Source organism: Echiichthys vipera (assembly GCF_963691815.1).
Source record: "Echiichthys vipera genome assembly, chromosome: 8".
NCBI classification, from domain to species: domain Eukaryota; kingdom Metazoa; phylum Chordata; class Actinopteri; order Perciformes; family Trachinidae; genus Echiichthys; species Echiichthys vipera.
The window spans coordinates 24,951,911-24,966,851 of NC_139833.1; the positions used below are offsets into that span (position 1 = coordinate 24,951,911).

The 14,941-nt window shown below is 41.9% G+C and overlaps 1 protein-coding gene across 1 annotated transcript; it reads left to right on the forward strand.

The window, feature by feature from the left end:
• Positions 1-9,121: 9,121 nt before the first annotated feature.
• Positions 9,122-13,911, forward strand: mtcl3 (MTCL family member 3; the record flags this gene model as incomplete). Its single annotated transcript, XM_083919033.1, has 10 exons — positions 9,122-9,865; positions 10,092-10,316; positions 10,427-10,585; positions 11,049-11,120; positions 11,460-11,779; positions 12,014-12,173; positions 12,590-12,659; positions 12,870-13,413; positions 13,530-13,659; positions 13,801-13,911. The coding sequence occupies 10 exons, from the start codon at positions 9,122-9,124 to the stop codon at positions 13,909-13,911; spliced, it is 2,535 nt and encodes an 844-aa protein (XP_083775159.1).
• Positions 13,912-14,941: the final 1,030 nt, after the last annotated feature.

Genomic DNA, 14,941 nt, shown 5'->3' on the forward strand with positions numbered 1-14,941 from the left:
AAGGAGAGCAGCGAGAGAGGTAGAGGTAAGGTAGGGCCTTGCTTTGAGTTCTAGGTTTGATAGTGTTAAAACGGGAAAGACTTAAATAGAGTAAGATTTAGATGGACGGATGCGTGAAGGTGTGATGTGTTTATTTAAGCCATGATCTGAGTTGTTGTAGATAAAATGTGAGACAGGTTCGTGTTGAGAGAGGATCATTCTGTTAGAAAGAGGTGTCAAAAGTCAACGTGGCTGTTATCACAAATAACCCAAAAATACAGTAGTGTATGGTACGGGATAGTTCTTAGTGTTCCCTCTCTTTACTGTGGTGCCAACAAGTACTGTAGATCTGGTTCAAAAAGGGACTTTTGGCTACGGGTCTGGAAAGGAAAAAAAGAGTTGACCAGGCCCATTTGGCATGGTATATTAAAGATACCTTAAATGAGCAGCCTGAAAAATACCGTATACCATTCTTATTGTTACTGCTGTATTGAGACAGGAATACACATCATTACACAATTTATAGTTAATCTTGTCTTTTTTTTTTTTGTTGTTCACCTATACAGATATTAAACTGATGATAATGTACAGTATCATGAAATATTTCTCCTCATCTTATTCAAGTTGTTATTGATGTTACGTGAGAGACTTAAGTTTACAACTCTTGTTTACTGATCAGGCAACGCCACAGGAATCCACTTATCTGTGAACACGTAGTTGTCTTATTTATTCTTATTTATTTCGAGTGGTGGACTGCCACTCGCTTTGAGCTGTCACCCATTAGTGCACCATTACATTCTAAACAAGAAGAAGGAATTCATATCCTGAGGTGAGATGTACATAGAAATAGAAATGATAGATTTGTAGTCCTTTGAGACTTGGAGGGGATTGTTCCATGACTGGTTTATGATGGAATAATTATCACCTGTATCTCATAGGAGGTTATTATTTAGATTTTCTATTTCTGTATATAACCATGGCAGGTTTTATATATCCCTACTTGTATGTAATGCGATGAAATGTAATGGATATTACCCAGAGAAAAGCTGTTGGAGTTGTGTCTTTGCAGATGTTTACCTGTCTTTTTATATTATATTATCGGACGTTGTTGTTTGTCTATCATGCTGTTGAAAATGTCGTGTGCCGATCAAAGAAGCGGTGGTGGTGCATTCAGAACTGGCTAACAGCTAGTTTTTATCAAGTGAACTAAGCCTGCTTTAAGGATCCTTTCCTTCCCATTTTCAATCAAATACATGTTTGTGTCTATGTTTTCAGTCTGTGTCCTGAGCTGGCTTGAATGTACATTTATCAGGGGCAAGATTTGGATTTAAAAAAGATACAAAAAAGTTCTGATTTATACACCAGAAGAGCTGGTGAACCTCTATAATGACTTTGTATGTTATACTCTGAAGAATAACTTTGCTCTGCCTGTAGTATATAGAGTATAAATCAGTGGTCGGCTCTATCAGCAAATCCAGCTTTATGTCAACCATTAAACAATGCAATTTAATGTTAATGTTTTTTTTCTATTTATTTTTGTGTAAGTACCAATTTTCATGTGACCGAGAGTGCTTGTTTGTATTTGTGTTCTTTTTGTGTTGTACATATTACATTGTGATATTTTGTACACTGCTTTTGGGAAGGTTCCCAGCTTGTTAGCTTGGACATTTATATGTCCACATTGCTTTTATGTTTTTTTGTTTTTTTTAAGTATCATAAGTTTGAACTCTCTTCAAATTCAATTAAACTGAATGCCTGTATGAATGCTGGCTTCCTTTTGCCACTTCATTTAACTGTCTACTGCATGATGTAGTAAACGTCATTGGGTTTTAACAAGGATACATTCAGGGGCGGATTAATGCCCAGGCTAGACTAGGTTGCAGTTTAGGGGCCTCAGGTGTGCAAGAGCCCCAGATTGGCTAGACTATTTAAAACATTTTTTTAAATTCACTACACTGGGAACAAAACTTGCCTCCTATTGGGGCTCTTAGAAACATTAAAAAAAAACTAAGTCGCTAGATATGTGACAATATATCAGCTGCCATCGTGTGGCAGGGCTCATAAGGTCAGTTTTGTTGTCAAATGAAACGTCACTCACTGTTACTAGTCAGTACAGTGGCAAAATGTCAGAAAGGAAATGTGGAGCATAAAAAAGAAAAGCTCAACGACTGAAAGAGCAGCGGGATCAAGATCTACTGAAGAAAATTCCTAAATGACAGGATTTTTCATGGTCTCTTCTTCTGTTCTAGTGGTTTTTTTTTTTTCGGATAAAGCATGATTAATATTGTAGGGGACCGGAACAAACAGCTGCCTTAATGTCCACCTTAATCCACCACTGAATATATTATTATGCATTCATGCGACTCAAGACTATCAAGACAATACCCATGCTACCATACTATTTAGGATGCCAGAAAATCATTTAGTATGCCCCAAAACATAGTACTGTATGTCAAAAATTCCAGGCTTACCTACGACAGCTGGTCAAATTCTGCAGTATGTAATGTTATGAAGATGTATATGTCCCAGTTGTATCATACTGCAAGCAACAGTGCATACTTTGTAACAGCTGCAGTACATACTAAAAGTAAAAAGGAACAGTATGTGATTTGGAACTCAGCCATATGTTTTGTCCTTGATAACTTGAAAAGATAGTAATGGTAACAGCTGTGCAGAGTGGGTTTCCAACACTAGAGGGCACAATGATATCATTGCAGTCAATTAGCATCACAGTTACAATACTGCATGCTCGCTTTGTACCCCACATTTTCAATCATCCACTGTAATTATAGAAACGACATCTCCTCAACATAAAGAACCTGATTGAGTTTCATAACGTGAGGAAAACAACATTATCACTCTCCATCAATCTGTTATAAACGTACACTTTGATATTGTTTGGATGTATTATCCAGCTGAGGAACATTTCTTAACTCAAATATGTCTATAGCTAACTTGGAAATGTTTATTCATGTGTACATATCCTCCTGTCTTGACTGCAACTCTCTTTTCTCAAATGCTGCTGCCAAGCTTTTGACCAAGTCCTCCAAAAGGTTTCAAGTTACTCCCATCTTGATTTCTTTACGCTGGCTTCCCATCAAAGGTAGAATCCAGTTCAAGTTTTGTGTGATCATGTTCAGAGCCTTGCATGGTCAGGAGCCTGCCTGTCTACATTAAATAGCGTCTGCAGCCCTACATGAGCAGCAGGTCTCTGAGCTCCTCTCACCAGGGTTTGTTGGTTGCTGTTTGCTGTTGGAAGCTTCCTGGGGGTTAATGTTTTACAGACAAAAATATGAACAACAAAAATGTAAAAATATTTTTACATTGTGGTAATGCTAGTTTTACTGAAGCAAAGAGCCAAAATACTTCTTCCACGACAGCTGGGGCCAAAAAACACAAATTGATGTAAAACCTGGTGTGAAATGTAAGTATTGTTGCCAAGCAACTTCAGCTTTTCTCTTTTCCGTACAGTATGTCTGACAATTTTGCTTGGTAATGAACACTGATAAACCGTCAACATGTTTTGTTCATTTTGAAAGACCCCTATACCTTCAGGTATCCATACAAAAGCAAATAAGCATCTAAATCTGCAGCGGTATAGAAGGGTGCCTCCAATAAAGGGCGGGGTCACGTCTGTCATGTATGTCATATGTTGCTTGTGTTGTCTTTTATAGTATTGTGTTATTGTATTTATTGCTAAAGGTTGATCTCTGCAAACCACGTTTGTAGACAAGAAGAGGGAAAAAACACTCTCAGATTTTAATTTATAACATTGCTCATACCATCCTTAAATTCTCCTCCCATTTTGATGAGTGTAGACAAAGGTTTCTATGGTAACTGTACACAGCAGCTGCCTGACCGTCCTACCCCCTCATCCTCCCAAATACCTCCCTCCCCCACCCAGTGCATCCCCTCCTCCCTTTGCTCCTTCTTCTTGAATCAGCTGGGCTCTATGTGGTAACAGCGCCAGCACAATAAACTATTTAACAGTATTTATGTGTGTGTGTGTGTGTGTGTGGGGGGGGGGGGGGGGCTTGTGTAATAGGTAGAGAGCTTGAGAAACACATTAGTATGTGTGTGTGTGTGTGTGTGTGTGTGTGTGTGTGTGTGTGTGTGTGTGTGTGTGTGTGTGTGTGTGTGTGCTATCCCCCCACAGAGTTTGTGAGTGGGAGGCCTCCACCAGCAGAGGGGTATTACATGGATGATGTTTGTGTTATTCTTCAAACCATAGCAATAATTTCACAACTCTGTAATAGAAAACTATAACCTCATCAGCAACATTTCCCTCAGTTGGTGGTCCCGTAGCCTTCCAACTGTTTAAGCCCTTTCCTCCAGTCTCTTCTGGTTGACAAACACACGAGAGCTCTGTAAATGGGCCTTCTTAAAGGCAAATTATATTTAGCTGCTGATTTTTCATTGGCACTCAAACGCCTTGCAGTGCATTTTAAACATAAGCCTTTACATATCTTTTGTAAGATTTGGCCTGCATAGTGCAAGTATGCCAGTGTTAAGGAAGAATTTCTTATGATGCAGGGAAAAGAAAAGAAAATGCCAGAGTCCTGTATGTCTGATACTGAAGAAGTTGAATTACTTGACCAAGAAGAACAAAAGTGTCGCCAACATAAAGTAGTGCGTGAAGCCACCTCAAATCTGAGGCTCAAACATCAAAGATCAGATTCTTATAGCAAGAGGAGATGTGCTATTATATCATGTAAGTCTGCAGAGTCAGATTGAAGGCGCCGAGGGAATCGCGGCCTTGGCAGGCTCCAGAGAGTTTTCAGGGCAGCCTGACTGACAAAGAAATAATCTAACCTAACTGACAAAGAAATAATCAGGACAGAAGCCCACTATACTCATGAGTAAATGAGTAAAATGTAATTCCTATCAAGTTTTAACTCTGATTATTGTGTGGCTTTTCACTCTCACGTCATTCAGTCTAATGCTTTTATCAAACATTGGTCTCAAATAAAAACACGAGCTCATTCTTTTCTATATCTCCACACACCACATAAATAGAACGCACTGTAAGTACTGAACACAGCTACAGAACGTGTATATGCATCTATATGTACTATACGTGCTTGTGTCAGCTACTAAAATACACCAGCATTAACATGTGTCAGTTTGAGTCTGTGTCTGCATCTGTGCAGAGTATTCTCCTTCAGTGAAATTCACAGCAAACTAACAACTGCCTGTCAGAAGCTCAGACGATATCTGGAGCACAACAACTGAGACCAGAGATAGGCGTGTTTTCGATGCCTGGTGGGAGAAGCATATTGCACCAATAAGCTTCACAACCCCCCCCCCCCCCCCCCCCCCCGTACCTGCCAATATAAGGGCTTAAAGATTTGTCATTAACTCATCCATGGTACGTATTTTTTTTAACAATAATGAAGCCCCCTGATGTTATATGTTTTTCAGAAAAAAGATTTGTTTATGCTGCACGTTAAGACTAAATCTAATAATCTCTATGTGAAATGCTGTGTAGAGGCTTGTTAGGGCTGCCAATCCTTTAATATGGCACACTTAAACTTCTTGTGGAAAAGGTTTATTGATGCAAAAATGTTATATGTAACCATTTTAATTAACACACTGCAGTTTTGAAAGGAGGAAACCGAGCACTGAAACTACAACATGACTCTGCAGATTTTGGCTGACTGTATACAGTGACAAGCACCACCGGGGATCCCGTACACATGGTGTTACTGTGATGATCCGGGCTAAGGGTGTTTGTGAATAATAGAGAACGTGAGAATGAGAGAGAGACTGTGAAATGAATGGGTGTGATATTTTTAGATGGAAGTTCATCAGGGCCTCTGTCTCTGTCTCTCAGATATTCATGTGCTCTCACCAGTACATGGTCTTGGAAAAAAAGCCACCCGGTTATTCAATGGGTTTGAATACGGCATGAGACTCATCCCAAGATTTGGCTGACTTATTATTGGTTAGGGTTGGTTAGGTTTAGATATCAAAACTACTTGGTTAGGCCTAGGCAAAATAAAAGGGAGAAAATAGCATCTGCCCTAAATAAAATAATAATAATCATTCCAAACACAGCTGTTTGCAATTTTAGCTGAAACATAAAATTTTGATGGGAACTTGTGGCCAAATCCAGGAGGGAGGATTACAACCCTCTCGATGTTTGATGTTGATAGGTTTTTTTCAACATTTCACTTTTCACAGGTAAATTGCTATATGTAAAGAAATAAAGATATATAATTATAATTAATTCTTGCAGTATTATACAATGAAATACTGATTCATGTAAAAAGTCAGTTATGTAATAATCGCTGTTGTTGGTGTTGTTTACGTCAGTGTGTTCTGAGTGACAGTGTATCTTTTCTGACTCTGAGTTGTTACCAGTGCTCTGCTCCAACAAGCTTGTTTGAGACATGTATGAAGTGTTTTGGTGGTTTGAGTGCGTTTTGGAAGTGAGATTGTTTGTCCAAGATGCTTGATGGTAATGCTGACTAAATTAAAGGCTTTGAAAGTCTCGATGATGCAGACATCTGTCACTTTAATGCAAGTAAATGATTGAATAGTCTGGGGCAGAAGGAGAACATAGGTGGGGGAAGTGGTGTGTGTGTGTGTGAGTGTGTGCGATTGTGAAAGGGGGTGCAAGACCCAAAACATCTGTTATCCCATTCAGAGCAAATGAATAATCATTCTTGGCCAAAGCTGGCTGATTGGCCCTGCAACATCTTGTCTGGCAATTAAACCGTGATAACAACAGAGAGCAGTCTCATTTCTGAATGGATCAAGATATAATGTTGTAAAAGCCTGCTGTGACAGCAGCAAATGGATTGCACAGAGGTAGGAGGAGGCTGTTGTTACTTAAGCTTTGACAGAAACTAAAATCCATGCCATAAAACTTTCAGAGCAGAGAAAATCCTGGCTTTCAATTCAAGTCAATCCCTGGCACTTCCTGCAAACGTACTTGTTATTTTACTCACAGAGGATGATGCATGAAACACCAGTCCACCCCATTTTGCGGTGTGTCTTTAAACAACCATGAGCCATTTTGAATGGGTGTGTGTTCTACACTAATTGAATCAAAGTGAAGATGTCTTGAGTGTATGAGGAACCCGTGAGAGTTGGATCTGTTTCCAGACAGAATAAATGGTCCTCAGTAACCATTTCCATTGGAAAACATCACACATGAACCTGTATTCAAACCAAATCCACTATAATTGCACATTTCCATTTCCAACACAGATTCAAACTAATTCTGTGAGAGAATAATGGCAGGCAGAACTCCAAATGAATTTCTTATTTATCCCTTGACAACAGCAAGTAAGGGCCATTTTCCCTTTCTAACCCTTTTCGTTTGACAAATGATCCCTGGGTATTTGTGGAAAAATGTTGTGCAACAACTTCAGTTTGGGGTTTTGAGAGACAAAATAAAGTGGGCCGCAGCCAAGAAACAATACTGTATAAAAACTGTATAAGAGGCCGGCCATCATACTTCCTGTATGTGTTGAAAATCCTAAATGGGTGATAAATATACTGTATTTCAATATGTTTCAGTGGGGTCTCAGTCATATTGTCCTCCCAGGATATAAAGTACTGTCCTTTTAAAATAAAATGAAGCTTATTATAAAACTTAGTTACATTCTAGTTATATTCTAGTAGCAAAATGATTCCCCCCTGGGATTATTAAAGTATTCTTGATTCTGATTCGATTTCAATCAAGGTCAATTCAGATGGCTGAATACAAGGTGAGAGAGAGAGAGAGGAGAGAGAGAGAGAGAGAGAGAGAGAGAGAGAGAGAGAGAGAGAGAGAGAGAGAGAGAGAGAGAGAGAGAGGGAGAGAGGGAGAGAGAGAGTCTTGTCTTCTTCCAATGAGAATAGCCTGCTGCGTGCAGCTTCATTTCCGTGTAGCCCCGGCCCCTCCCAGCGATGATGTAATGTCATGAATATTGAAACAGGTTGCTCGGTGGTCGGGAGGCGCTCGAGTCAGCATCCCTTCTGCCTCCCCATCACCACTACCCTTCAGCATCCGAAAAAAACACCCAGAAAAGGTAAGAGATTCATCAGGAGCTTCATGATCTTTACATGATAATCTCTTTTCTGTGAGCACACATGCGTGCTTTAGATGGACGTGACAACAGTAACCTGTACGAAGGGCAAATGTCTGACTGTGGTCCACATTATGCTCTGTACTGTCAGGCCTCAGAGGTGCCTTGATTTACTGTTGCAGCTCCAAGTTTTTTATATGTAGAAAAAGACAAACAGAAATGGAGCTATGCTTTCTCCATTGTTCAGACTAATTTGATATTCTTTATTTAATCTGCACTGAGTGGAAGGTTGTGTGACAGCAAGTCTATTTTGGGGGGTTTTAAAAACAAAGAGACAAAAGAAATAAAAAGCATAATCTGTGTCAATTGTGGAACAGGTGAAATAAATGTTGTGTAGTTGCTTCTGGTACTTTTATAGCTCATCTTCCATTTGAGTAATGAGTCATCGGACATGTTGGATATGAGGAGTAAGATGATGGCTGACGGGAAATGGCAGGACTCATGTCTAAGCATGGATGTGGCTCAGTATTAACAAGCTGGACCGTCCTTTCTTTTGTGGTGGGTCGGTCGAGGATCAGATCGGAGGCCAACTTAAAAGCTTATTTCGGCCAACTGAACAGGCAGTGCGGATTAATTGGCTGGCTGCTGCTCCAGGTTTAATGGCCAATGACATCGTCTTCTCTTTGCTCTCTCACTCTCTCGCCCATTGCCCTTTCGGCAGCGTACATGACGTAAATGACTGTCTAATTTCCCGAGCTGCAGCTGATCTCACACTCATCTCATCAGACAGGAGCCGACGGCACACTCACCGGTGGGCACGTATACCCGTCCCTGGGCGCTCACCTAATTAGGCTAAACACAAAAACAACAACAAATGGAATACATGCGTCCTCGGTTACCCGTTTTGTTAATAACTAAATTTTTTCTATTTTCAGTCTAGCCCAAGTAACAAACTTAAACTATTTGGTGGACCTGTGGAGGATAACCTTTTCCTTCTGAGTGTTATTTAGCCTCAATCGTCCATCTTTTGTGGCCTTTAGGTGTGGAAAGGGGTTTTCCAGCTGCGTGGATACTGCTGAAGAGGATGAATGTTGTTAAGAATGAGCTGAGCCTTTGACACCATGATGAACCCATCCTCTGCCGACTCACCGCGGCAGCCAGACAATAGCAGCCGGAAGCAGCAGCGGTCGTCGTCCCCGGCCGGGCTCAAAGACGGTGGATCCAAAGCTACACAGAAGGGCTGCAACTCGTCAAAGCCCATCACGTCCAAGCAGGGAGGAGGAGGAGGAGGGGGAGGGAGAAGCAGCCGAGGTCATTCTCCTGTTTCCACAGGCAAGGAGCGACAGGCCGGAGGCGCTCCTGCCATCAGAGGCGCGGCTGCTGTCCAGGCTGCTGGTGCTGAAAGCCCGACGCTGAGCAGGCCCGCGGCGGCAGACAGAGGCGGCACCCACACACCAGAAGACTCCCCTCGCCTTGTCACTGATGCCTCATTACCCTCCAGAGCAGACCCGAGCCGCGTCGTCTCCGACCAGCCCTGCGCATCCAAATCTCCCAAACTGAGGAGCAAAACCCCGAGAGGTGGGGAGGCTGCAGCGGCGACAGGCGGCAACAAGAAGAGCTCCAAAGGCACAATAGGCTGCGGACCTGGTTTCTGGAAGGAGGGATGCTTGCAGTCCGAGCTAATACAGTTTCATTTGAATAAAAGCTTGGGGAAGAAAGGGACAAAGATGCAGACGAAACAAGCATCACCGCCGGCCTCAGAGCCGGAGCTGTCCCCCGAACCTGACAGTCCACAACCGGCTCCACAGCCAGACCAGAGACTACAAGAAGACATGGAGAAGCTGGAGGATGAAAACGATGATCTTAAGGTAAATCGGTAACATATTACAAGCCTGGCAGCTTATATTGTGTTTATAGAAGCTGTCCTTTTTAGCGTGCGCAATGGTCGCACCTGTTGTGTGCTTACAGGCTGAATAACGATTAGCTGCATGCTTTGATTTGAAAATGATGTTTTTAAAAGGCCCTGGCCAATATTTTCCTTTGGGTGGCAAGGCTGGATTTAATGACTTTGATTTTTCGTCTGTTGTGTGGTAGACTGAAATCGAGGAGATGCGGGCAGAAATGGATGAGATGCGGGACACCTTTTATGAGGAAGACGCCTGCCAGCTGCAGGACATGCGCAGAGAGCTGGAGAGAGCCAACAAGAACTGTAGAATCCTTCAGTACCGACTGAAGAAGGCCGAGAGGAAGAGGCTCCGCTTCTCAGAAAGTGGCCAGGTGGATGGAGAGCTGCTCAGAAGTCTGGAGCAAGACCTCAAGGTGAGTCTATCATGCAGCTATAATGGGATAATCATCACTCTACCATATAATATCATATCTATCCATACTAACAACTTCTCTCTTTCCTCCTGTCTCTGTCCCTCTCCCAGGTGGCGAAGGATGTGTCTGTGCGCTTGCACCACGAGCTGGAGAATGTGGAGGAGAAGAGGACGAGGACAGAGGATGAGAATGAGAAGCTGAGGCAGCAGCTGATAGAGGTGGAGGTCACTAAGCAGGCCCTGCAGAATGAACTGGAGAAAGCCAAAGAGGTGAAGAGCTGATGAGAGTGTACTGTGTAATGTTTTTTTTGTTTCACCTTTTATGTCTGTGTGCTAATGAAAGTGGAGGCAAATTGTGAACGGAACTGTGAAGGTCAGGTTGAAGATATTATGAAATCACTTGTAAAGGTTCGGAGAGGGGGAACCGAGATACAGTAATGGTGCACTGCATTCCCACTCCCAGGTGCATGGCTTAATATCTTTTTTAAGATTTGTGAGACATTCATGTAGACAAGATAAAATTAATAATACAAGTTATTTTGGGAGTGTTTTTACTTAAAGCCTATCAAATCATACATGCACTGTGAGCACTGTGATTTGAATTTGAATATTTTAACAGAAATGTTCTCGAGGGTGGCTTTAAACAGTCCTGTTTTTCCAATACTGAGCCTTCGGTGCTCTGTAAATCTGGATGATATCATGAGCCGATGATGTAATCACTGTTTCCCTGCAGCTCTCACTGAAAAGAAAAGGAAGTAAGGATGTGCAAAAAGCAGAGAGAAAGACTCCACAGACCCCCATCGAGGTGAGTCAGCATACATTATAAGATTATAAAGTTATGAACTTCAATGGAGGTGTTTAATAATAAGGTCATTTTGCAATGCAATTTCCAAATGAAATCACATTTAAAATGCAAACTAGGCATCCGAGAGTCAGAATTTATAGTCAGTGAAAGGAACATAAGGGAAATCCTGACTATCAGCCCGTTACAATGTGTGCTGAGGCAATGAAACTGATCTTAGGAAAGTAGATTTTTAAACATGGTACCAAACTAGTTAGAACTTACACAAGAATAACTCTATCGCCAGTGTAATTTCTTCCAACACTTAGTAATGGGAAAATTAAGAATCTCTCTTCTTCACAGGAAGAAAATGAGGATTTAAAATGCCAGCTGGCCTTCATTAAGGAGGAAGCCATCTTGATGAGGAAAAAAATGGCAAAGATTGACAAGGAAAAAGACCGGCTGGACCATGAGCTGCAGAAGTACCGCTCCTTCTACGGGGACGTGGACAGCCCTCTGCCTAAAGGTGAGGCTGGAGGGCCTCCCACCACCCGCGAATCTGAGCTGAAACTACGCCTACGCCTGGTGGAGGAGGAGGCAAACATCTTGGGAAGGAAGATTGTGGAGCTGGAGGTTGAGAACCGGGGGCTGAAGGCTGAACTGGATGACATGCGGGAGGACAGGTACTTTGCACTCTTTCATCAGATTTTGATGATTTAAACAGTAGGAAAGACTTTTTGAAATGTAGTGAAAGTGGTAATGGAAAGGAAAAGCAAGCTATTACCATATGAGGGAGAATTTAATCTGTAATTTCATGGTTGAGTTTAACCAGACAGTACAGGGATACTATTGTTTTCCAAAAAAATGAGGGGGGCTTTAAATGAAATGTCACAGTTATCAATGCTTATTTCCTCTAGTCTGGCAGCAGCAGGCGTGGACGGCTCTGGTATTGGAGGTCAACAGTGCAGGGAGCAGGGCGAGGCCCTGTCAGAGCTGAGGCAGCAGCTTCAGCTGGTGGAGGATGAGGCAGAACTTCTCCGCAGGAACTTAGCAGATGTGGAAGAAGAGAACAAAAAGGTAGATGATCCAAAAAGGGCTAATTCCTCCAACAGGTCCACTGTATTGTTACTGTACGACCCAAGGGCAAAACTACTCACAGTGTGACTGCAATACAGTCTCCACTTAACTGTCTGGAAATACTGCCCTTTAGTTTCTCTGTCTGGGACTGCTATCTATTTAGTTTTCTCTCTTTTTGAAGCCTTGTTAAGCATTGTGAGAGTTTAGATATTTCTGGCACTGTGCTTTTATACTTTTGATTTGTGTCACCTCTTACCTTGTGTATCAGCTGCTATTATTGGTATCATCAATAGCTTTGAGGCTTTTTATAAAAGCTGTCTGTTATCTAAACCGCATACATAAGAAATTCAAATGTGTGAACCAATCATACTTGCAGCATTAAATACACATGGAAATAACGTTCTGTAAATCTTAAGGTGACAAATGAACTCAACAAACTGAAATACAAGGCTGGATCCCATGAAGCTGGATCAAGACATGGAGGAGGTTTGTTTGTTTTCATCTTCTTTGTGTCTTTCACTAAGTCATGGTTGCAGGTGATAAAACAACTGCAATTCAGATATCTGTTCTTTTTCAGCTTTATAAATCTGTATCTGCTGAAAAATGTATTCCACAAAGTCTCCAGGAGCTGCGCATTTAAGTCTCATTTGCAAAGGTGTTCCACTTTTCATTGCTGCGTTGTTTCAACCCCAGGAGGAGCTGACCCAGCTAAAGTGGAGGGCCTCCAGGAGGAGCTGAAAGCAGCACGTCTGCAGATCAATGAACTGAGCGGCAAAGTCATGCAGCTCCAGTACGAGAACCGTGTGCTGCTCTCCAACATGCAGCGCTATGACCTGGCATCCCACTTGGGCATCCGTGGCAGCCCTCGGGACAGTGACGCAGAGAGTGACGGAGGACGGGATGATGACACCCCCTCAGTCTCAGCATCCTCCCCTCGCCTTCTCCCTCCCCACCGCAAGCGTGAGGGCCCTATCGGAGGGGAGAGTGACTCAGATGAGGTGAGGAACATCCGCTGCCTCACCCCGACACGTTCTCTTTACTCACCTGTAGACAGCCGTTTTTTATCCAGAAGCCTGAAGGACCGACAGCAGATGATAGACATCCGCATTGAGGCGGAGAGGCTGGGTCGGACCATCGATAGGCTCATCACTGACACCAGCACTATCATCACGGAGGCCCGAGTATACGTCACCAACGGGGAGCTGTTTGCCAGACTGGATGAGGATGAGGAAGGTGGCAGGTAATAAACACAGGAATCACAGTATTTCCCCAATCAACCCACCCTCACCCTTTGTTTAACTACAGCAGTTTCAAGCGATATGTCAAGTCCAAACACACTCTTACTTTGCTCCACAGGATCAGAGAGCACGAGCTGCTGTATCGTATCAACGCCCAGATGAAAGCCTTCAGGAAGGAGTTGCAGAGCTTCATAGACCGGCTGGATGTCCCAAAGCAGGAGGACAAACTGGCAGAGGAGCCACTATCTGTAAGCTGATGCACACACAAAAAAATGATTGACCTTGACTGCCATTTCTGTGTTCTCTAATATGCACTTTTCTTACTGCTTCTCAATCTGCCTGTCACTCCCTCTGCCCCCAACCTTTTCATTTAACTGTCACCCATCAAGATGTTTCAGCCCATTATTTTGCTGATCCTCATTCTTGTTCTGTTTTCCTCACTCTCATATGCCACCATTTTTAAATTGGTATTCCTTTTCACCCTGTTCTTTGTTCTGTAAAGCACACCCTTAATATTTACGTTGTGTACTTTTTCATTGTTTCTTTCTTTTTTATTCATTCATTTAAATTCTGTTATTTTGAACACATCACATAAGGTCACTCAAGGTACAGGGCATTATCATTTTCCATGTACGATCCAAGCCACTCATCTACTCCGATGCTTTCAACACTTATTGGAGACCTAACATCTTTGAGCGACAGAGGACTGTTAGGTGAGTATGTCTGTGAGTAATGCACTGTTTCTGTACCCACACAGATGTTTTCACTTACTATGTAAGTTATATACTATAACAACTATAAAGACTCATTCATTACTAATTATCTAAACATTAGTTACTGTTCTTGTGTCCCTGCACGTAAAGTGATACATACTACTGAATAGTTACTCAGTAGTCCATCATTACCTTAAAGATGCTCTACTCAAACACTGAAAAGTTTTTTTCCCCGGCCACATGCACACGGACCAGCTATCAAAACAAACGGAGAACTTCATGTTACAGAACTCGTAGAGGGAGAGTGACTTTGTTCTCTGCTCAGGACGCAATTACTCCACTATATCCTTAGATAGAAAATATTTGTTTACTGCTATATTAATGTTCTGAATGTCAAGTAGAGTCCCTTTAACAATTAGTTCCTTAATAAATAACGTTTCACTCCAAAGACGGCTGAATTCATCACAAAAACAGTCACTAATGTTTAAATAATTAGTAATTAATGCGACATCGCTAGTTTTGTGCCAGTTAATCAGGAATGACCAATGAAGAAAGTGGTCAGTATGATCGATTCACGGATATTCATGAACTAATCATTACTTCATGATTCATTAATACTGAATCTCCCAGTAACTCATCAGTATCAAGTATATTGTCATCCATTAAGAATAATAAGTTATAAGTACAATTCATCAATTATCAAGTCGTTCATGATTTGTTCCTGCTTGATTCTCAATTCACTTCTCATTAACTAAAATAACAATAATATGATTAGGAGTTAGGCCTACTCATTAACTAACCATTCACTAACGATTAG